The 23,315-nt window shown below is 35.9% G+C and overlaps 1 protein-coding gene across 2 annotated transcripts in view; it reads right to left on the reverse strand.

The window, feature by feature from the left end:
* The window catches only part of immp2l (inner mitochondrial membrane peptidase subunit 2), a 447,639-nt gene that overhangs the window by 411,651 nt on the left and 12,673 nt on the right, over nucleotides 1–23,315 (reverse strand). For both annotated transcript variants that reach the window (XM_006633412.3, XM_015352689.2), the window contains exon 2: nucleotides 1,345–1,482. In XM_006633412.3, the coding sequence (XP_006633475.1) occupies nucleotides 1,345–1,479 (135 nt within the window). In that variant the 5' untranslated portion in view covers nucleotides 1,480–1,482. The remainder of the gene's footprint in view (nucleotides 1–1,344; nucleotides 1,483–23,315) is intronic.

A 23,315-nucleotide genomic window follows, 5' to 3' on the forward strand; every position in this document is an offset into this window, starting at 1 on the left:
GTACATGCACTCCACTATTTTATCAAAAGATACTCAGAGAGACATAAAAATACCATTACAATAAAAAGCTACCATCTGTAGACTCATGTCATGTTAACTGACACAGGCTGTCTAAAATATAGTTGAAACCAGTACCCAAAATGCCAGATCAGCATGATCCAGTAATAATAGTAACTGTTGTCATAAACAGTGGCAAAATGGAAAGCAATTATCTTTTGATCCATCCAGAATGATGAATGATAAATTCCAACCTCAAAGATCCCTCACACAGTGTCGAAACAGCTGATTCTGGATGAAAAATTAGTAATGAGTTCTACCTACCAGTCATAAGACAAAAAAGAGCATTTAGGGTAACACTGCAGCCTGCTTGTGCTTCTGTCATACCAAAGATTTAATTTTCTGCTCAGCGTGAAGTGGCATGATATAAGTTTCATTTTCAGAAGTGTACTATGAATCAAATTCTCAAGAACCCAACAACGAACACTTGAAGCCATATTGACAACCACATGCCAGCAGGTAGTACGATATGCTGTCTTAAGGACTTCATGCTGTTTCCCCTCAAAATTCTCCAAGACTATACAGCCTTTCTTCTAAAGACGTGCATAATAAATCACTCACAGAAGGGAAAGAATGTTCTGGTACAGTGATTTACTTTAGCCCTTTAATATTATATGTACACAGAAAGGAGTAAGCAGATACAAGTTTTAAATTTTCCTGTGTGAAGATTATTAGCTTCTGAACCATGTCTCTGTAGAACAGATCTACAATAAATAAAGATTTTAAGGGAACTAAGTCACCTTCAGATTTGTATGCAATTTGGGAATAAGTTTTAAAAAGATCAGACTGAATTGTAATTAAAATTCTAAAGCTCCCATTACACTTAAAGATATATCTTGCACATGCCACAAGCTATGCTAAGGACATTTAATCTTAGCAAGGGTATGAGATGCATGTTTTTTACATCTTTAAATTGTGAAAGCTAGATAATTAAGTGGGAAACATTAACCATAGGGCTTTCAATCTTTGCATGTCTGCATCTTACATGGAAGTAAACACTTTTTCAGGTTTCATGAATTTTGATTTTATCAACACAGTTGGTAGATATTATTCTTACCCTAGTGTTAACTTCTAATAAAGTTAAGAATAAAGCCTTTAAAAAGCCTTGGAAACTTGAAATGTTAAATTATCTGTGCTACAAATGGAAAGAATGTTAATGGATATATTAATTTCCTATAATGCACATTTTTATCTGTTTCTGTTATCTAAAACCTAAATGCAAGACAACAATGGCCACAGGAAGAAATTGTCCTGCACATGTCACAAAGGAAGGGAGAGAAATCTTACCTGCATTGACGCCCCTTCCACCCGTGCCACATAAGCAAGGCGGTCTAACACAGTCACAGTGACAGGCACAGCAATGAAGAAGCCACTAACAAAGGCTTTGATATACCTTCGCCCAAAACCTCCCATTTGAGCCATTTCCTGAAAAGGAAACAGAAAACGTATAATAGATTAACATTGTTTATATATCTATCTGCAGCCACTTTTAAAAGCAAGTTTTTGTTAAAGCTTCCAAACAGTACAGTGATTAATAGCGATATCACAACATCCTAATCAGACAAATATCATAATCAAACAAATCAATATCATAATCATATCAAACTGTACAATAATTAAAATGATGTAGTCACAGAGTGGGTGAGATGACAAAAGAAATTAACACTTTTATTTCTGGAGCAGATTTTGTATCTCCACATGGAGTAAAGACAGAAAACCCTTTCACCTTTGCAGAGAGGGTAAATTAATTTCCTAAACACATGGTTAGATTATATTTACTGATTCTAATTCTAATCAAGCCCGTTTTCAAATCACTGATTTGCTAATACCAGTTAACACACAGGAAAAAATCAATGCATATCTCTCAAACATCCTAATACAATAATTTTAATTCCTCCTAATACATTTTACAAAAAAAAATACACAGTAGTTTAAAGAAAATTATACAGTAGTTGAAAGAAAACAATAGTAGTTTAAAGGGAATTCATGAAGGGAAAGTGATGATGAATGCTCAGAATTCTAACTAGTGATATTATTCTTACAATAGTTCAGGTGGGTAGCTGTGTCATCATGCGTAGGCTGCAAAGGGACAAGTAATAGGTTTATTCCTGCTGAAAAGAGAAGAAAGAAAACACAACGTTTCGGCCGTGGAGCCTTCTTCAGGTGTGAGGACCAGACTTCAGGTGGTGCCCTGTCTTTCTCACACCTGAAGAAGGCTCCACGGCCGAAACGTTGTGTTTTCTTTCTTCTCTTTTCAGCATGGAATAAACCTATTATTTGTTCCTTATTCTTATAATACTGCAGATCAGCTTTCAAAGAGACAGTTTTGGTTATTGCTACTAACATTAAAAATAGAGTTGTAAACATAATAACATTAATGGTGAATTTTCTTTGCATTAGTGGTGACATGTTAGTGAATAATACTTTAGAAAACATATTATTCTTGCAAACAAAAATTTAAGAAGTAACAAGAGTATCCTCATCAGAAACAAAAATATAAAGAAATGCATTAGTGGATCATACACCTACTGTATGCAGAATGCACGTGAGACCAAAAGACCAACACAGAACCTGATAACCCTAAGGACAGAACTTGCTGACCACTTAAACAAATCATTTGCCCTCTCTTTGACCTGCAGTCCTTATTGAGTTGAAGTAATTAAACTAATAAAAGGTTATATAGTAAGAGGACCATGTGGAATCTGTATGCAGGCACTAATAATAACAGCTTGCTGGCAAATGAAACAAATTATTATTCACGATACTATTGTGATTTCTGTTAGAAATCAAGTATTAAATTGTATCTCAACCAGATATTGTACAGACTTCTGTTTGCTACCAATATTAAATTGTCAGAAGAGAACACTAAAGAGAAAATAAAAACACTAAACAGTTAACTCTGAACCATTTGTTAAAGACATGCTGACAGCTAAAATATTCTTCAGTAATTAGGTCAGTCTGTATTCAAAAGTGCCAAAAAAAAATAGTTTGCTGTTAGGAGTTTACCCTAAGCAAAGCAAGAATATTCACTGGCTGCAATGTCAAACTCACTCTCCTGCATACATTACCATGTAAGTTCCTAACACCAGTGGAGACAACAAAACATAAGAATGACAGACAGCATTATCAAAATAAGTCTTTCAAAAACTTCTTTCTAAATAACTATGTCATTTGCATTATTAGCCTACTTCTTCTTTCTTTAATTCGTAAGATGGAGATGTTGAGTACATTTTTCTGTTGCATTCACAAATAAGTGATGTGAAGCTTCTACACTGGATAATTCTATGTAATGAAATAGGAAAGTGACAGCATCCTGTGATTTTAAATACAAATAGAATCAGTGCCTCTCGTTTTCTTCTGGCTGTCTATCTCACTTACCTCCAGGGAAGTGTATAGTGGTAAAACGTTTATGTTGCCGTTATTTTGCATTCAGCTCTTCTACAGTGTTGTATTTTTTATCACATTAAAAAACAATTTGCAATCAGTTCAAGACAGCTTCTTTTATAGCTCTGCCAAGTAATGTCATTGTATCATCAGTATCAATAGCACAGGAAGCCTCTTAACATGGCGTTTTTATTACAGTATGACAATTCCACTCCAGTGCATTAAAGCCCATCTCATTAATAGAAGAAACTTCGGTATTTCTGAATACATGTAGGTCTCGGAACGTTTTTTTTTTTCCTCTAGCCAATGTCACATAATATACATAAAATACAGAAATACATCCTAGGTGGAACCCAGCTGTCTGCAGGTAGGGGTCTGGAACAAATGACTTTATCAGGCTGTTGAATTTGATATGCCACCTTCTTTCATGAAATGGCTGGATGAGATCCTTAGAAGAATTAACTATTGCAATCAAATGGGCTAAATGGGCTGAATGGACTCCTCTCCTTTGGTACGTTTCTGAAGTTCTTATGATGTGGGTGCAAAAGCAAACTAATGTTGGCATGACCATACCAAATATTCCTGAACATTGCATACATTTGTTGTGTGGAGAGGGGATTTGAAACAAAACCTTTCACACCAATATTCAGGTAGTTTTTCATTTGTCTTCAAAGACATTGTAACTTCCAATCTACAGTTGCGACAGCCACAGCCTTGGTGCAATGTCAAAACTCTTTGCATTTCCAAATTGTCTTTCAGGTTGAAGAACCAATGAATATTAATTTTTCATATACGGTATTTAAGATATTATGACCCACCTGGGGGTTGGAATGTCATATATATATATCAATATTTGGATAGGCAGGTCGCAGGAAAACAGACACAAATGCAGACATTTACAAAAAGTTACAAAAAGTGCTTTTTATTTACAGTGTAGGAACACAGAACAGCCAGTACCAAAACAAAAGTGTAGGCTTTTCTTTGAGCTACTGGTTAGACTTCTTCAATTCCTCTATCAATTGCAGGCCACTTGAATTGCTTACCGGCCTCTCAGAACAAAGACTACCAAATGAAAATGTATCTACCGTTACTTGCCTAGACAGGGTCTGTTCCCAAAAACCCATTGTTTCACACAGAATGTGATCCCACATTCACTGCCTCACAGGGATCTCTGTTCTGCCCTGCGGTCATCATCCTACACAAGGTCCATCCACTGACACACACAGGATCCATACACTGTCCCGCACAGGGTCCTCTTTTCTGTCCTGCTGTTGTCATCCTACACAGAGTTCACTTCTCTCCCTGGAAGTTTCAGATTCCTGGTTTTAAATCACCACTTGATCTAGTGGATTCTGCCAGGGTTCTAGGGAGTGTACAGTAGTTAATCTCAGATTCTTGACTACCTGCCATCCTCAGAATCAGAATATGATCCTTTCAAAAAGACACAATTGGGTTGTTTAATACTTTTTGGTATGAGATACAGTATTCAACTGACTCTAATGTATTATCACTGACAATTACAAAGTGGGACCTTTGGTAGTTTAATATGTAAAGTATGACCAACAATATTATGGCAGAGGGTCAACATTTAAGAAAACGCAACAAAAACGAGTGTGGTTCTGAATACACTAAAAAGCATTTGACATCCATTACCTAAAGCCAAAATATGTCTTTGCACAAAAAGGTCTCATCCAGTAGATTCTCCTTTGGGTTCTGTTGTCCAATTGTATAATATCTGTGAGACTTAATACATGTCGACTTCTGACTTAAAGTATTCTTTCTGCTACTGTTAAAGGCTCTGCAACTGTCAAAACATAGTACCTAGATATCAGAATCATATTAACAATTCTAGGATATGAGATCGAGTGAGCAGGTCCTGCTGGAGGGAGGATGTGTTTTGGAAAACGTCCAGCATAGCCAAACCAACATTTTCAGTCATATTCTATGTTGATAAAGTCCTGGATACCTTCAAAAGTTAACCATTTCTCAGTCAACTATTATTTTTGAAAGTCTAAGTTATTTGACTATGTCTTCACGCAGATTGATTTTTAATGCTGTGCCCAGTGCATGTTGCTTTTGAGTGATGTAGTCCAACTGAATCTCTCTGTTAACATACTACATTCATCTTCTCATTCTTTCACTGTGGAGTACATGAATGCTATGTATAGTAGGGGTATGTTCTCTTTTCAAGAAATAGATGTTCTGGTGTCATGATTTGGTAGTGACAAGGCTGCTGAATACTGAATACTTGGGTTTGCTACAGTGTTTTTGTGCTCCTTTGAATCATTTAATCCATGAGATGTTGCAAAGAAATTCACTCTGCCCGGATTCCAAAATCCCCTACATAATGATACAGATGAATGGAGATTTTACAGTTGTCTCAATCTGATGTGGGTCAATGTGAGAAATAAAAAAAACTTGAAAGAAGCACAATGTTCAAAAAGACAGTCATATTTTAGTAGCAGACAGTTGGATGAAAATATACCACTGGTCACATTAAATCATTGTGCAACATCCTGAAGAACAAAAGAGTAATTTTCAGAAAAATCACCAAGGATGACATATTCAGTCTGTTAATGGGATTATTTTATTGTTTGTACTTGTTTGCAAAATTATGCTTTCCAATGAAATCATGCCTTTTAAGAGCTGCAAGTATTTCACAAAATTAGTTCAAAGATTCATTGCTATTGACCAAGGTCTGCAATATTGATCTGTCAGTCAATGTCTGTTGCTTGTATTGGATCTCATCAATCATGATCACATGCAAGTCAAAACTACTTTGAAGCACATCATTCAGGGTGGAGAGCTTGTCTTCGAATACGTCATGCACTCCAAGATGGCCTTTTGGAAAAGCCAAATCGCAAAGAACAGCAGCTAGGCAGTGATGGCAGGTAAGAGGAGTCACCTCCAACAGTTGTGGAGCCTTTGCAGAAATCAATAGTTTGACACTTGGTACAAAAGTAGTGGTCAATTGGTCCAAAAGCACATATCTCTTGGTCATAATACAGAAAGCTTTGAAAAGCTGATATCTATTCCTCTGTAACTATCTTTAAAAAGCATGTGCCTCATTATATTAGTCTTTACAAGCCACTTTGGACATGTACTGTTTTCTCTCCATCAAAACGGGAGATGGAATCTTTTTCCCCAGGTACCATTCTGCTAATCCCTCATTCTATACCAGTTTGCCCTGCTTCCTTTGATTAAGATGAGAATCCTCTAGACCTTGACTTTAATATAGATATAATCCTGAGCATTTTAGCTTTTCTAACTATAAACCTAGATTCCAGAATGGTCCAGCTTTTTAATTTCCTGAGGAGGTTTAAAACTTAACAAATGAGTATTTGAACAAATAGTATTTTTGCATTTTTAATGCAGCTTGATTCATTTAAATGATACTGCCTTTCTCTATACATTATAACAATCTCTCTTTTAACTGAGCAATCATATCTGTGCCACAGCTTCATTTGGCTATATCTTGCAAATCCTAGCAAATGTATATATTGGAGATCCCCAATAAGAGATAAGTATTAACTGAATAATTTCGGTTCCTGACCACACAAACTGACATTTGACCACAGCTTGCCAAATTTAATATAATCTTCAACCTCACACATGTTTTCAGAAATTCAAGATTCCAAAAATCCTTTGTCCAAACACTGGAGTACCTGATGTGAATTAGAATCACACTGCTAAGATTGCTCTCAGCTTCTAACTTTCTTTGATAAAATGACAATTTGGGGTGTCAGGTAAAAGCTGGCCAGGGTTCTGTAGCTGCTCCTCTAGGATAAGCAGATGGGTAATGCTTTAGGAATGCTCTTCAAGAACTCCAAAGTTTCACCATATCCCAGAATGTCATCAAGTCATAAGAAAACCTTATATCCCAACATAAGAGCACTGACTGTACATAAAGTTTTCAAACTCAGATGTAAGTGTCCTTTTTGCTTTTCCAGTCTCTTTTATTTCATATTCACCACATGTGTTTGGCAAACAAACCTGCAGCACAAAGAAATGTCCTTCACACAAAAGCCCTAGAACTGTGATAGCAGCTCCCTTTTATGCTTTCACATACAGTTTAACTGCTAACAGCTGTGCTTCATAACCCAGGAAATAAACTATCAATCTTTCCCCAATGCCCACTGGGAAATATAGCTCCCTCTGCCCTTCTTCAATGAGAAGACTACAAACAACAGGGTTATAGAGGATAGAGGCTTCTTAAACTCTTGGCCATAATACTTTCCCTTTATAACATTGTTCTGTCTCACAATGTATTCTGAAGTGGACTCCACACACATATTCATACTTAAACCTTTAGAAATCATGTTTCATTAACAAGAAGCCTTTAACACAAAAGAACAAATTTCACATCTGGTTCTTTAAGAGGTTCAAATTATTTTGCTTGAACCATCTAAGCAATACTGACATTCTTCTACCAGGTGTCTTCTTTAACAATCACTGCTTGCCCCCAGTTGTTATTAATATCAGGGCTGTTAAATATTTTCTGACGGTCAGAAACAGTGCTGCTTTTGAATTTCCTGTAAGTAATGAATGATAACTCGCTCTGAATTATATTCCTCCCCCATTATATAACTGGTTGTAGTCTTAGAAGTGGAAGTCTTACTGTGAATTTTTCTGCACTTCAACATTATAATCTTTACAATAGCAAAAGAACTAAGATGTTCTTTTTGAAAGAATCACATATACACTATAAATAAATGAACTGTTATCAAACATTGAAAAGCAAAGGACCAGATAATTAGGTGCCTATACTGCTAGGGGCAATAGAAACAAAATACACAAGGATGATGCCAACACATTACATTACCAGTCAAATATGATGCCTACAGGTGCATGGTATCACAGAAACATGGCTAATCAAAGGTGATGGAAATGAATGTGACAGAGAATGCACAGTGTTCCAAAGAAATGGGAAAGACAGAAGCACCGTAACATCAAAAAGAGTATTCAGGATCAGATACACAGAAATCAAAAGTCTCAGAATCCATTTGGGTCAGAACCATTCTAAAAGACATTCTTCTGACAGTAGAGTTAGATCACCAAATGCGGATATAAATTAGAATTAAATAATGTAAAATGAAATTAAGATTGTCCTGTGCAAAAAAGTGCTTTTTACGGGAGACATCAACTTATCCCACACTGACTGGGTAAAAGCTAAAAAAAGACCAGCAGCACAAACTGAAATCCGAATTAAACACTTAGTTTATTAGAAAATTAAAGCTTCTAGGACTACTTAGAAGAGGACAAGATCCAGTTGAAACATTAGGGAACTGTGATCATAATATCATGTGCTTTCAACTACATTTTGAAGGAGTATAAGGCTGAGCCCAAATCAAATTTTAAATTTTCAGGAAAGCAGACTGAAGAAATTAAATGGGTCTTAAGAGAAGTAAAATGGGATGGGACAGATACAGGATCCATGGAGAACAGATAGCAGCAGTGCCTGCCTGAAGCACAAAACAGATATATCCCAAGAGTGAGTAACTTAAAGCTAAGAATGTATCCCAAATAGATTTACAATTCAATTAGGAAATATATAAGGGAAAAGACAGCTCTTTACAAAATTATTTTAAAAATACTACAGGATCCAGTAAAACAAAAGAACAATGAATTTCAAGGACAGGTAAAAGAAGATTAAAAAGGCCAAGAGAGAGAAATGATGTAATATGAATAAATCTCTAGTTCCCAATGATATCTTACCAATTGTACTTGTATTTTTTTTCCTCTCAACACAGGGGTAGTACCCACCAACTGAAGATAAAGACTGCCAATGTAATGTTTATCCATATGATTTTGGAAGAAAATGAATCAAGTCATTAAGATAAGAAATCTGACTTATATTACATGTAAGATTTTGGAAAAAATAATTAAGACAATACTTGAGCATCATCTATGTAGAAATAAGATCCTTGGGGACAGTCAACATCGAATTAAAAAAGGTAGGCCTTTTTAAGTATCTTGTTAAATAACTGTAATGAACACATACAAAATATATGATATGGCATTTTCAGATTTTTTATAAGGCTTTTGATAAAGTTCCTCATAAAATATTAAATCTCAAATTACAGGCAATTGGCATTCAGAGAAAAACTTGTGCTGGAATTGAGAACTATCTAACAGAAATTAATGTGTAAAGGTAAGGGGTGAATGGTCAAACAGGGGTAATCAGTGTCCTAAAACAGTTGCTCTTCTTAATACCAATGATCTAGACACTAGTATATTTTAGTATCAGATATTAACATGAAATTGTGCATCAATTCTTTCATCCAAAGGACATATGTACGGTATGTGCTGAATTTCAGTAAAACCAGAGATGGTCATGCCAAAACCAATTTTCACATAAAATGACCCTTATTTGAAATGACAGACTATATTTTATCAATCTATTTATCTTTTTTATATACAGGCACCTATTTATGTAGAATGCATGTCCTGTTTGGTATATGGAATACTGTATCCAGTTAGGTGACACATGCAGAGGAACACAGACAATAGATTTGCAGGAAGACAAAGGTTTACACTCCTTGTAAATTAATTTGGTATTTATAGTTATGTTATAGAAATATGTTTTATGGTAACCTTATTTCATAACAGAACAAGCCCCCTGGACAAAATGCATTTTTAAGTTTTAACAACACAATACATTTTAAATGCATGCTACAAAATATACAGTATCTTCTGTAATATGTAAATTGTAGTTTGCATTCTAAAACATAATGGTAGGGTGTAACAGCACACAAGTTCAACAGTCAATCAACAGTGTTAAAAGCCTTGTGATAAATAATTATCACGTAAACAACATTTTTCTGAAAAACAAATACAGGGAGATCACAAGGTCTGCTGAGGGGCTGATATACTTAAGCCTCTGGCTGGAGTACAGGGTGAGTCCCATAGCCTTAAATGTAAACTGTACCTTAAATCCAGACTACAGCACTGGCTAATTGTGGTCAGGAGTTCTGAACGTGCTAAAGCTGTCCAAGCATAGGCAGATGGTGCTGGTCAGAGTCAGCTGGGGGAACCTTGTGTTGCCTCCCAGCAAGGAAAGTGTCAGGTGTGAATCTGAGACAGTTTACTAGTCGGTGGAGTGTTTGCTCTCTAAAATAAACACATAAATAGTTGCACTATCTCCCAGCTAGAATTACAGCACAAAATGTTGAAGCATTGCCAGTCTAATAACATTTCCTAAAACACACATCAGACCTTTGGTTCAGTTACCAAGTCTCCAATGCAGAAAAAGAAGCAATGACATTGTTTGAAGATTAAAATTGATTTGTATTTAAAGCTACAGGGCAGCTTTGCGATTGCTGGTTCTAAATTTTCACAAATAAAAGCCAACTATGACTAAATCAGCACAAATTTGTCAGTCAGTAAAATTGGAAGAGGTATCATTTAAACGCAATAAATTGATAGTTTGAGTGTTAAAAATATCTCAATACTTAATCACCAAAAAACAGTAATAATATCCCTGTGGGCTATTGTGCAATGAATGAGCTTAAGACTAGAGACAATTCATATATTATTCTATGATAATTTAGGTTTATTCTGATTTATAAATGTAATCATCCTGAGCACTCCACTATGAAACTAAATGTATAATGTAGCACCATTAATCTAGCCGTTAGCAATAGAGAATTAATCGATCAGACGGATACATTTTGTCACAGATGAATAGGTTACAGTACAGACAGGGATTCCTTCATTCCCAGATTTGTTCTGTACCAGCTTCCTAAATAAGGTATTTATTTTATTGATTATATTCTCTATTTTCTATATTAAACCACCACAGTTTGCTAACTCCAACTGTCGTAAGACATTTTCAGTAACATTATTTTCTCTGATCATACAACCGTTTTATTTTTAAAGTCAATCATCTGCATAATTCAGAGGGTATTCATATCTATTATTATAATTACAAATATAAATAGATCTGTATCATTTCTGAATGCTTGTTTGTATGTTAATGTTTCAATATCATATTTACTGTATTTTACAGGTACAGTCTTTAGGCTTTTGTTTAACCATGAATTACCTTTATCAGTTTAAAAATCTCAGAAAATATCAGACCAAAAATATTAGAAGTAATGCTTCTGTTAACAACAGATGCCTTGAACAAGGTATAAAACAATAAAAACAGACCTGTCCCATAAATGGCTGTCACACATAGATTTGGGAAGCAGAAAATGGCTTAATATTTGCAAAGAGGAAGCTAGGGAATTACTATATGTGCCCTGCTGCTCAAATACACAATATTAACTGTATGGGTTGTTCAAGCAGATCAGCATCTTGTGACCTAATGTAATAGGTACCAAAGGCAGATTACTATACCATTTGGTTAATTAGGGACAATAAATGTATATAAAAGGTTTCTGAGTTCTTAACAATTGGGGTCTGTGGTTCAATATTTTCTTTATTATCAAAGCTGTGTTCCATTGAATAAAAAGGCATTTTATTTCTGATTCAAAATAATAAAATCTTGCAAAAACATCTAACTCTAGATGTAAAATAAATTAATTATCACTGCAAATATAATTAAGTTACAGGTCTAAGATGTGCACACTACAGCCTAATGTGGTAAACAAAATCATCAACAGTGTAGATCCACTTGAATATATATATATATGTAAACATATTCTCCCTACCAAAATTAATAAACACTCAACAATGAGACAAATTACAGATTTTTCATAATAAGAGATAATAGATTTGAGGGTTATACCTGTGTGACTGTTATCATCACAGAAAGACACTAATAAATACGGAAAGAGACAAACTACATTATGAATCTTGGACAGTAAAAAAAGGTAGAAACACAACACTGTACCTGCTGTTTACTGCATTAGAATTGTCCCTATGTGTACTTGCAAGGCTTAATCCATCCATTATCACAAAGCTGCTTATTCTTGGGAAGGGTCGCAGCTACAGTACATGGAGGCTATCCAGGAAGCATGTGGCATGAGGTAGGATACACCCAGTACAGGATGCCAGTCCATCATAGGGAACATACAGTACACACACAAGCACACAGGCTCAGTTTAGAGACTTATTCCAACTGTTCACCATGTCTTTGGAATGCAGGAGGAAACCCCAGCCCCCAGAAAAAACCCACATGAAAACATGGAGAAATGCAAACTCCACAGCCCAGGTGCATCATTCCAGAATCAAACCGAGGACCCAAGAGCCAGGCGGCAGCAGACTGCTACAGTGTGCCACTACACTGCCATGAAAGGCTAATCTTCCAAGGCAGTTGAATTCAATAAGTGAACAAATTAACATGAAATGGTTCAATAATATGAGTGTGCTCTGGAATTGCACTTCCAAAATACTTCTCGGAGATAACAGAAATTACTATTTTGAAAACAATGTTCTATTTGAAAACAATGTTCTATTTCTGGCTTATTTCATGTGCTACAGGAGGTCCCAGCTATTAAATCAAACCTTGAACCAAGATCTAGAGAGAATAAAAGACCATCTTACAACCCAAGTGAAAAAAGCTTCATATAATACACTCCACTGTACTGTAGATATTTCATTGCACTCAGTTGGTAAGGATTAGGGAGAAAGAACAAAGCAGCTGGCAGTTGGCACTTCCTGTTTAGAAGAATTCATACTGTGCAATTCACACATTAAGACAGATGGTCCAAGCCATTGCCTGAATTGAAGAATTTTGAGCACAAGAGGTCTACAGATTACAATGTGCCTCTGGTGGCTACTACAGCATATGGAGTAGAGATACCATTTAGACTGCTCTCTACAAGTGTTGAGTTGAAGATGTTGCCATGCTCTAAATTGCATAATTAAAAAAAAAAATCACACAGAGAAAAAGAAATGCGTCTCCCTCTGCTGGAGGAAAGAAAAGAATCAATTTTAAACAATGGTACGGAAAACAAGATGGGACTTATAAAAAAATTACAGCACAAAAAATTATTTACCATTAAAATTGCTTGTCTGAGCACAGGTTAACCTCCAGGTATCATGATTTTTTTTGGAATTGGCTTAGCTTCACCGAGTACGGGAAGGGACAGCTGTCTGGGGCTCTTCTGTCAGCCAGCAAACACAGAATACAAGGCTGAGTTGCTTATGACATGTTTGAAGTTTGGTTTTAAAGCAGTGGTTCCCAATCCTGGTCCTGGTGAACCACACATCTGTTGGTTTTTGCTCCAGCTGAGCCCTCAGTTACAATCAAGCCCTTCATTTAATTCATAATAATAAGATTAAATTGAACTGTTTGTTCCCAGCTCTTAAACATGTTGGAGCTTCAACCTTTGTAGTCTGTAAGTGAAATAAAATCCCACATTTGTGACAAGAAACTAAACACAATAAAATAAATTATTTTTTTTAGATCAAGTAAGGCTTCAATTATCTAATTAAGGTGGAACACGATGAAAGCCAGCAGGTGTGTGGGTCACCAGGATTGGCAACCAGTTTTAAAGGTTGGCAGATGGAGGAGGGAGCTTATGAGCATTTCCTCAGTCTCCCCTGTATGTAGTCACAGGATATACTGGTGTCAAGATGTGAATAACATGCCTGACTTTGCCCTACAACAGGATTTTCAAGGTTTGTGTTCATAAAGGCACAGTGATGTAATATACATGAATAGCTGTACTTTAATTACTTGAGTATTTGTACTGTATATACACAGTTTTGAAGCTCAGCAAACAAGATACCTTGCAAAACACCTTGTTCTAGATTGATGTGCTTTTTTGACAGACTATTACACCCAAATATTTCTTACGTTAAAATATATTCTATGTTTTGGGGGGGTTTTAACCACTGCACTGTTGAAATTCTAATTGGAAAACTGCTATACAGGCCCTTATTGTGGGTCGGTGACTTTCATCAGCCTCACTTCTCTCCTGCAAAGAAGTTTCCTACTGCTCCCCTAAGCACTGAAGTCATCTGAATAACCCATGTGGAGGATGCAAACAGCGCAAGCAATTCACCAAATGAGGCAAATGAATGAAACTGTTGGACACCTACACAAAAACAAAACTTCCCCTAGGACCAGCCCTTAAGGCTAAAACCCATTAATAGTACAAAAACTGCTGCCACTAGAGGCTACAGAGGGAGTGCCTGCAGCAGCAGCAATGGTCACAGAAACAGCTAATCCATAAAAACACCAGGATTTTCCAAGCAAACACCAATTAAACTAGACTGCTATTCAAGACAAAAGCAAAGACAGGAATAGGGCTCTCATTATTACATTCTGAAACAAAACATCAGCCTTAAAAATAAATTAAAGGAATGTAATGTCAAGGTACAGTGCAGCTTTAGCTTAGTAAAACTGACTGCCGACTCACAGGAATGCAAAATCCCTACATTTCCACTTCTCCTATCTTACTTCAGAAAAGCAAATTATATTTTTAAAATATCAAACTGCTTTAATAAAGCAATCATTATTATAATGATGGTTAAGCTGTGCAAGTGCTTCATATACAGTAGTACTTTACCTGTACTGTACTCTGATTGTTACTTCAGAGTAAATTCAGGTGTGAACTACAGAAGTATTTTTTTCCATCTGGCCCATTAATTTTATCCTCCTAAGTAGGGTGGGTGTAGAACAATAGTTTTCACTTTATGCTTTAAAAGTAAAATTTGTTAAATTATTTTTTCAAATGTCCCTTTACAAGGAGACCAGACACAATGTGAAATTACACAAGTAATTTCCACTCCGCACAAACTATTCAGTTGTGTAGTACAGTAGCTAGAAATAGGAGAGCGATCCTCTTCCTCTCACTTCTGAAAGAGGGCTGGTTAAAAGGGGAAACACTAAGATGCATTATTGGCTTATTGATTGACCTGTAAGAAAACATATGCTTGAAATTCTCGTGCTCATCAATGAATACCTTTCAAAGACCTCCCTCCCCATTATCCAAGTAAAGCTGCCTTTCAGGCCTGAGAGACTCAGAATTTAAGTTTTTTTGCCATATGTGGTACCAATGTGTATTCAAGAAATGAGTGGAAAGCCCATTTGTGACAATATACTGTAAACCAAGCAATTCCACATCACTGATCAAATGAGTTAATCTGGAAATTCACCCATGCTCTCGTCAACACGGGATTAAAAGAAATCTGTTTAAATTACCTTGTAAAAGTATTCATTGCTCCTGCTGATGTCCTATCCATCTATCCATGTCTAACCACTTTATCCAATTCAGAACTGTGGGTGAGCCAGGGCACTAGGCAGGATACATCCTGGACAGGATGCCAGTCTACCGCAGGGCATACACAGACACAAACATGTACGTACTCACACGGGAGGCAGTTTTCCCAGAAGCCAGTTAACCTGCCAGAATGTCTTAGCTGTGGGAGGAAATCAGTGCACCTAGAGGAAACCCATGTGAACTGGGGGAGAACACACGAAGTCCAGCAGATAGCATTCACGAAATTGAACGCAGGGCACCAGAGCTATGAGGCAGCAATGCTTACCACATCGCCACCATGACACCACTGATGGCCCATTTTGATTAATTACAAATGATTTATACACATTTCTCAAATGAATATTTTTAATCAAACCTAGAAAGTTCAAAGAAGTGTCAGTAAAACTACAAAGAAAGAATCAAAAAATGAATTATGCTGAATGTGTAAGTATTCAGCCCTTTACTATGGAAAACCTATGTTACTTTTAGGTAAACAAAATTAGTTTGACTAGTTACTCAACTTAGTTCAGAGGCCTTTGTCTGCAATGATTATAGAATAAATACACCCATTTCTTTATTATCCTTCAATCAGGTACTAAATTGCAAGCTACGATTCAAGCATGAAGGCCAAACAGCTTTAAAAAAAGTTCCTCTCAACCTTTTAATGTTTTAGGAACCACAGATCAGGAAATTGATCATTAAGAACTGGAAGGTGTGTTGTTCAACCCAGACACTAGATCAGATTATCCCTCCAAAACAGAGCAGCTGGGCAGGGACAAAACTGGATAGGAATGCCAGAAAAACTACAGTAGTCCAATGTGTATGAAAAAGTTCATGAGCCAATAAAATCTGTGTCACTTCTCAAAGTTGGCCTATATGGCGGAGTAACATACCCATCTCATATCCCACATGGAGTCTGCAACAAAGCATTTAAGTGATTCTGCAAACATGTGGCAAAAGGTTTTGTTTTCACACAAGATAAAATTGGAACTTTTTGGTCTTAAGTGCAAAGAATTATGTCAACGCAAAGCCAACATAGTGCATCTTTCAGTCAACACCATCCGTACTGTCAAGTGTTGTATTAGTATGTTATGGGCTGCTTCTTATCAGCAGGGACTGGGAAAACTGTTGAAACTGAGGGCAAAATGGATGAAGCAAAGAACAGGAAAACTTTTGAGAAAAACATGGTTCTATCTGTTAAAAACTTGTAATTCACTTTGCTGCTGGACAATGACCTAAAGAACAAGGCAAGGCTGGAGTTTCTTAACAAGAAGAAAGTGTATGTACCTGAGTGGTGGATTCGAAACCTTGACTGTAATTTGAAAAAAAAACTATTTTAAAACTTACAAATTGCTGTCAAACAAAGATGCTTTAGAAATCTATAAATGCTATATACTGCTGTTTCAACCAAGAACTGACTCAAGGCATTGAATGTTTATGCAATCAACATTTTCTTAGCAGTTTTTGTTGTGATTTTACTTCTAGTTAGTTTGAGCATTCAAGATTTGATTAAGTTTATTAACTTTAAAAATGCATATGCACTATTTGTATTTCAACAAACATAACCTGAATGGGTAAATAGTTTTGTAAGGCACTATATTCTTAAGTAAGGATTGTGGAGCCTATCCTGGGAGCACAGGACACAAGGCAGGACATTAATATGTCACTGTGTGGACAAATATACACAAACCTGTCTTGCCTCAGATGAGCAACATATAAACTCCACACAAAAGTTACTTGAAAACAGACACAAACCCAGAGGCCAGCAGCAGCACTAACTACATGCCAGGTAAAATGAATTCTATATTTAAATTATTTTTATATATACCTTACTGTCACCTTCATAGAAAATCTACTAATTCATCCCATTTAAAATAAATTATGCAAAATGTTAAAACAAGCTCAAAAGATCCATTAAAAAAAATATTTTCTGACAGTTCATTTCTGTTGCACACTGAGAATTCCTATTTTTGACAAAACATCAGCTATTTAATCTTCACCAGCATCTGTATTTTCAATTTTCATTTCAATTTCCATTCATTCATTAAAGGCACCAATGAAAAATCCATGGCTATGTAATGCATTAGAATGTAACAAATCCGTACCAATAAGAAACACAAGAACTATACGTCCAATTTGATGCAAAACCTTGGCATTAACCAAAATGTTGAAACAATCAGAACAAAAGACTTGCATACGAATATGACACAGACCTGCCTGTGTGCAAATCAGAGCATGAAGCCTATGAATCAATACAAAAAATAACCTGTAATATCAGTGCACCTAAGAAGCAGCATTTTATATTTTGGGGCTATATTAATTTCTGTCATACAGTAAACAGATTTATACTACTGCATACCATGGTATACAGTTCTGAAAGCTGCATTTTCTTCTTATCATGGTTATTAAATTCATACTTTGAAGTGGAATTAAAAAGTGGTCTCTGTGTGTCTGCCTCCACTGTTATAAAATCTTGCAGATTAAAATGAAGGCTCAATGGCCAAAAATAGTGTCGTTGTCATGTAAACACTCAAGTATTGGAGCTGTGAAGCTAAAACTGCAGAATTTAATAAATATACATAAAATAACCTGTACAAATAATAAAAGTGGCCTCCCTCCCCAGTAAAATAATCAATTGAGGAACATCTCTGAATCTAAGCACAATGGACAGGTTCAGAGGCAAAAACACAGGGAGTATTAGTTTTAAGTGGAAATGCAGTCCACATCAAGGCTCTTTATTTGTACATAATTATATCGCTAGTCCTTATCTGATGGAGCTCAGCTACTTCAGTATACCATGTATTAGTCATATGTTTTAATTGAAGTGCAATTTATTATTATTAACAAAAATAAGGATGTGAACTTCTGGACACAGGTTGGTTTAATATTGACAGTTCTATTGATCCATCCTTTCCATTTTGCTGGATTTGGTGAAAGCTGTGGCTTAAAGACTGTATATGGAAAATATCTTCACAAATGTATTTTTTGCAACAATTCAGCAGACTGCAAAAGGTATTTTCAGTGATCAAATGATATACACCTTAAAATAGTCTAAAACAGAATATTATATCTACATTATGTTACTTTTTCAACTAAGAGCATTACTATCCAACAATTAAAATGAGAATAAAAAATACTGCAAGTCCATATATTGAAAAAACTGTTTTACTGTACAATTTCTATAACAATATTTATTACCTCTACATTTAAATGTACAGCTGAATCTTAATAGTTTAACTTACTGCATCACTTACTAAAAAAATCAAAGTCATCAGACAAGCAGGGAAGTTTTGGTAAGAGTTATAAAACAGACTGAAAAAACTATAGTATTCTTTCACTTAATGTCACAAGTTCAGGTAACCTTGAGCAATAAGAAAATTAAGAAACAGATCTGAAAGCCATGTACTTTACAGAAGACTCTTTTAAAATGCCTTTATCATCATATTGAAATATTTCTTTGATTAAGATCTAATATCTAGAGAATGGAATAGTATATAGCTGAAAATGCTTTTATCTAACTAACTGAATCAGTTATTTTTATGTAGCATAAACCATAAATACTTCTAATTTGTTGTATTTTGCAGATTTCAGACACTAATTGGGGCTAGCCACTGATTTAATACATCCTTGAGACATTTATCCAAATTTACAGTGAACTGTTTGTCATATTGTGATGCGAATTATAATTTGTAAGAACACACTAATGTACAGTTTGGCAGGCAACAGCACATTTGAAGAAAAAGAATGGGCACATTAAAGAAAACTGTCCTCCAAGCAAAGCCATCTGGAAATATTAGGAACATTACTTTCCATTCTAAAAACAAACGGAACATTGCTCAAAATGGACAAAGTCTGTAAGTCCGAAGTTTATGTAAAAAGTCATAAACTGCACACCCTAATACAACACAAATTACAGAAAACTGATTTTGAACAGACAAATTATTTATATTTACTGGCAACCAAAATTATATAGATACTGTACATCTAAATCTTAAGAATGGAAAATGAATCATAAAACCCAGCCTTCTGAAGCCCATCCAGATAATATACAACATTAAGGGCATTCCAGGTGCTCCTATGAAACAACTACCTATAAAAACGTCTTTCAATTAAGTATATATTCCCTTCACAGGCAGAAGTCTACAAATGTCACAACTGGTATTACCTAAGCCAGATCTCAGTGAGAATGTGGGCTAAGCAAGTTGATTGACAACATAATCCAGGCCTGAGACATCACGATCCACTACAGCAGATGGAGATGATGGCTTAGGATAGTTTCTTAGGATAGTGCTCAGCTCCTGACTCTTGTTCTTCAATCATCAATAATGAGTGCCCCAGCTAGTGGATCTAATACTGCAGGTCACTGCTGGCACTCACAACATATATATACACTCAGTTAAAAAAGCAGTCTGAAATGAGTTATCTCAAGCAGGGATTGGCTCGGGGACCTCTGGGTTTCGACAGAAACTTTGATATGAATCCCCAAAAACTCAAAGAAACTTTTCAGCACAAGTGCCATACTGTGTAAAATAAACATTCAGCTGATCGGCTGTGACAACACTTACAGTTGATTTGCTGACCTGTCATTTTGCCTCTAATATTTAGGATAGTGTTTTTTTTCTAATAATAGCAGTCACTGTGTCATTACATTTAAATCAGTGGTGCTCAGCGACTGTCGTTTCTTGAAAAATAATTATCCAGTTAGACAATGATGAAAATCCAGTTACATCATTATTATAAAAATCACACCAAATATGAAGACTTCACAGAACATTCTAGAATAGTTGTCATTTAAAGGTCTTCAGAAATACACTCTACCAGTTTTTAGCGTTTGCCATTTCCTATTTCAATTAACTTTCTTTTGCCTTTTCCATTGCATTGTAATCACCCCATTTTCTATACCTCTTAGTTCACTAACCCCTGTACAACACAGGGAGACTGATGAAAGGCAGCCATGCTCCTTCACCCCACTCAGCCATGATTAAGCCATTTATCTTCTGGCACACCGCAATCTCCACACACGGGACGGTTAACACCTGGAGAAGAGTACCGTGAAGCTGACATCACTACAAGCCTACAGGAGCGCAGGAAGTCTCACAGGTCACTTCTGTGCTGCCAGCTGTGTGCACTCATACTTACATTTTGCCATTGTTTTGACCCAGAACGTTCATAGAATTCATGACACCTGGGCCACAGAGATCAGTGTCCTTTGCTATTAATAATTAAGAGTTATTAACCAATCATGTATTTAACTCATCAAAGCTTACAAGTTTAATAATAAAGCAACCTTTAGCTAAAACCCCTTATACAGCTGAAACATTCCCTAACTTGAAACACCATTCTGAAGGATCACATATGACACGGTGATTTTCTTTGTGACCTGCAAATAGCAGCAGAACAGAGAGAGGGCATTAAGCTGATTTCAGCCACAGTGGGAAAAGCACACAGCACTGAGCTGCCATGTTTGACAGGGTCAGAATTCCTGAACTGGAAGCAGGGGCTTGACTGATAACAGGATACCACTGCAGATCTTAAGCCGGCAAAGGAATGTATTTCAGCTAAAGACTTTCATCTTTATTGTTGAACTTAAAGCTTGTGACTAAAGATGCAGAATGGTATGTGTTTATCTCGACTTAAGATGAAGATTTTAGGTTATTTAAGAACAACTTATAAAGATAATAAACTTTATCTTTATATAGATAGTGCCTTTAAAATTGGCTTCTCAAAGCACTTCACAGGAAAAAAAAGATACTGTACACAGTTGGAGGAGGTAGCAGAATTAAACAGTTACAGTGAGGATTTGGAATACAGAAGAAAAGCAAAGGGGCAGACCAAGAACCAGTTAAATAAAAGTTAAATAAATCAGCTTAAAAACTAAAACTAATAACAATGTTTATGTGCAGTTATCATTCATAATGTAAACTGCACTGGCACCCAGGATAAATCATAAATTAATCAGCCAGCACTAAGTTCATTATCAGCACAATTTCAGCCCGTACAGTAGACACACACTACTAAGATAATCTGTAGCTTTTAAAATTGTTTTTTTTTTACCAAGCATCACATGAAGCAAAGGTTCAGTGGCTTTATTGCCATAAGCTTATCCTTGGTTTTTAATGATCTTGCAAATCCAGCTGAAATCAGAAAAAGTGGTCACTTTCACCTAGACCTGTGAGCATCCTTATAGAAAAAACACAAAATGTAGAGAATACATCATTTAATTGCACTCCATTTTTTGACAGCCCTGTTTACAATTTCACCCTCCCTAAACACCATTCACAGATGCATCTATTTCACGCGGGTGGTGTCTGACACCCACATGAGAACACTGCTGGATATTACACCAATTTCAAGGTGACAGAAGTACAAGTGATAAAATAATTTCACCAGCTGAATTAAACGGTGCCTGACTTCGGCAATGATCCCCCTCAGGACTAGAAAGGCAAACACTTTATCAGACAGAGTGCAAATTTAAAACTGCAAAGGGCTTTGCAGGAATAAAGGAGAATAAAGCATTCCTGATGGGAGCCAAACTCCTTGTTCTGGGTAACAAAGCAGCTCTTATAAAAGTTGGAGCTCTTTTCTGCAACAAAATCCACAGGTCTTCTAAAACAATGGAACTGACTGCAGTTTAATATTCATAGGTATAATTATGTACAGTAGTAACTTTATAAAATTCATTATAATTTATCATGTTATATACATATTCAGTGAAGAATAATAAGAATAATCCATCAAACAAAAGGTAGCAAAATTGCAGGGTACATAAAGCAGTTATGAACTACAGAGGTCTGCTCTACATCAAATCCCATGGGGATCAAAGTGCAGGTGGATGTGTTTAAAGAACGATAATCAGCAGTTGTGATGCATGTACCAGAACCACTGCAACCATCTACATAATAACATAACATGATAATATCAGGTCTTGGAAAGACTGCATACAGTTCCTGAGTTGTTGGGTATTTGTATTGTACTTCAGTGCACTATTGCAAAGACAGCACAGTACATTAATAAAGTAAATAACAAAATATAATGTCTGATTTCTGCAACGTAAACAAAGCACTAAAAGTGGTCAAAAAATAATTATAGGGCTTGTATTTATATAAACAAAACCTTTATTAATGTAAGGGAGTGAAAAATGCCTTCCATTCATGTTTTTGAAAATCCTACTTTTTGCTGCTATTGTTATCAAATAAATTTCACATTAGATTTAACTTGACTCTTGTCCTTACATTCAATGCTTGAGTAGCCTATAAACATCAGACCACAGTAACTGCTTTTTGAAAAAATACACAGTATTGCTTTTACAGCGGAACTGCAGTCCCAATTTCTCAGGCTAGTTATTAAATCTCGATAACAAAATGATGTTACAAATCAAAATTACAAATTAAGAATTGAGCACAAAATCATGAAGTTTCTGATTTTGTTGTCACACACTCGCATTCAACTTCGCAGGAATTGTGACGTGATGCGGCCCTTCCTGCTTACTAGTACTGTATATAATACGATGTCCCGGACTGTAGAAGGGAATAAGGACAGGCTATGCAGCAGATTTCAGTGCAGAAATGTTCCAATGTGATCTGCTTGCAAAGTTAACAAGTAGTATTTGTCTGCATAACCATCTCAAAATCGAAAGCAATATTTCTAGTGGATAGAAAGAGAAGTTTTCACAAGCCTGCTTGTTTACAATGTCATACAACGCGTACCGGAAGTTTTGTT

Source organism: Lepisosteus oculatus, chromosome 7, assembly GCF_040954835.1.
Source record: "Lepisosteus oculatus isolate fLepOcu1 chromosome 7, fLepOcu1.hap2, whole genome shotgun sequence".
Lineage (NCBI taxonomy): Eukaryota > Metazoa > Chordata > Actinopteri > Semionotiformes > Lepisosteidae > Lepisosteus > Lepisosteus oculatus.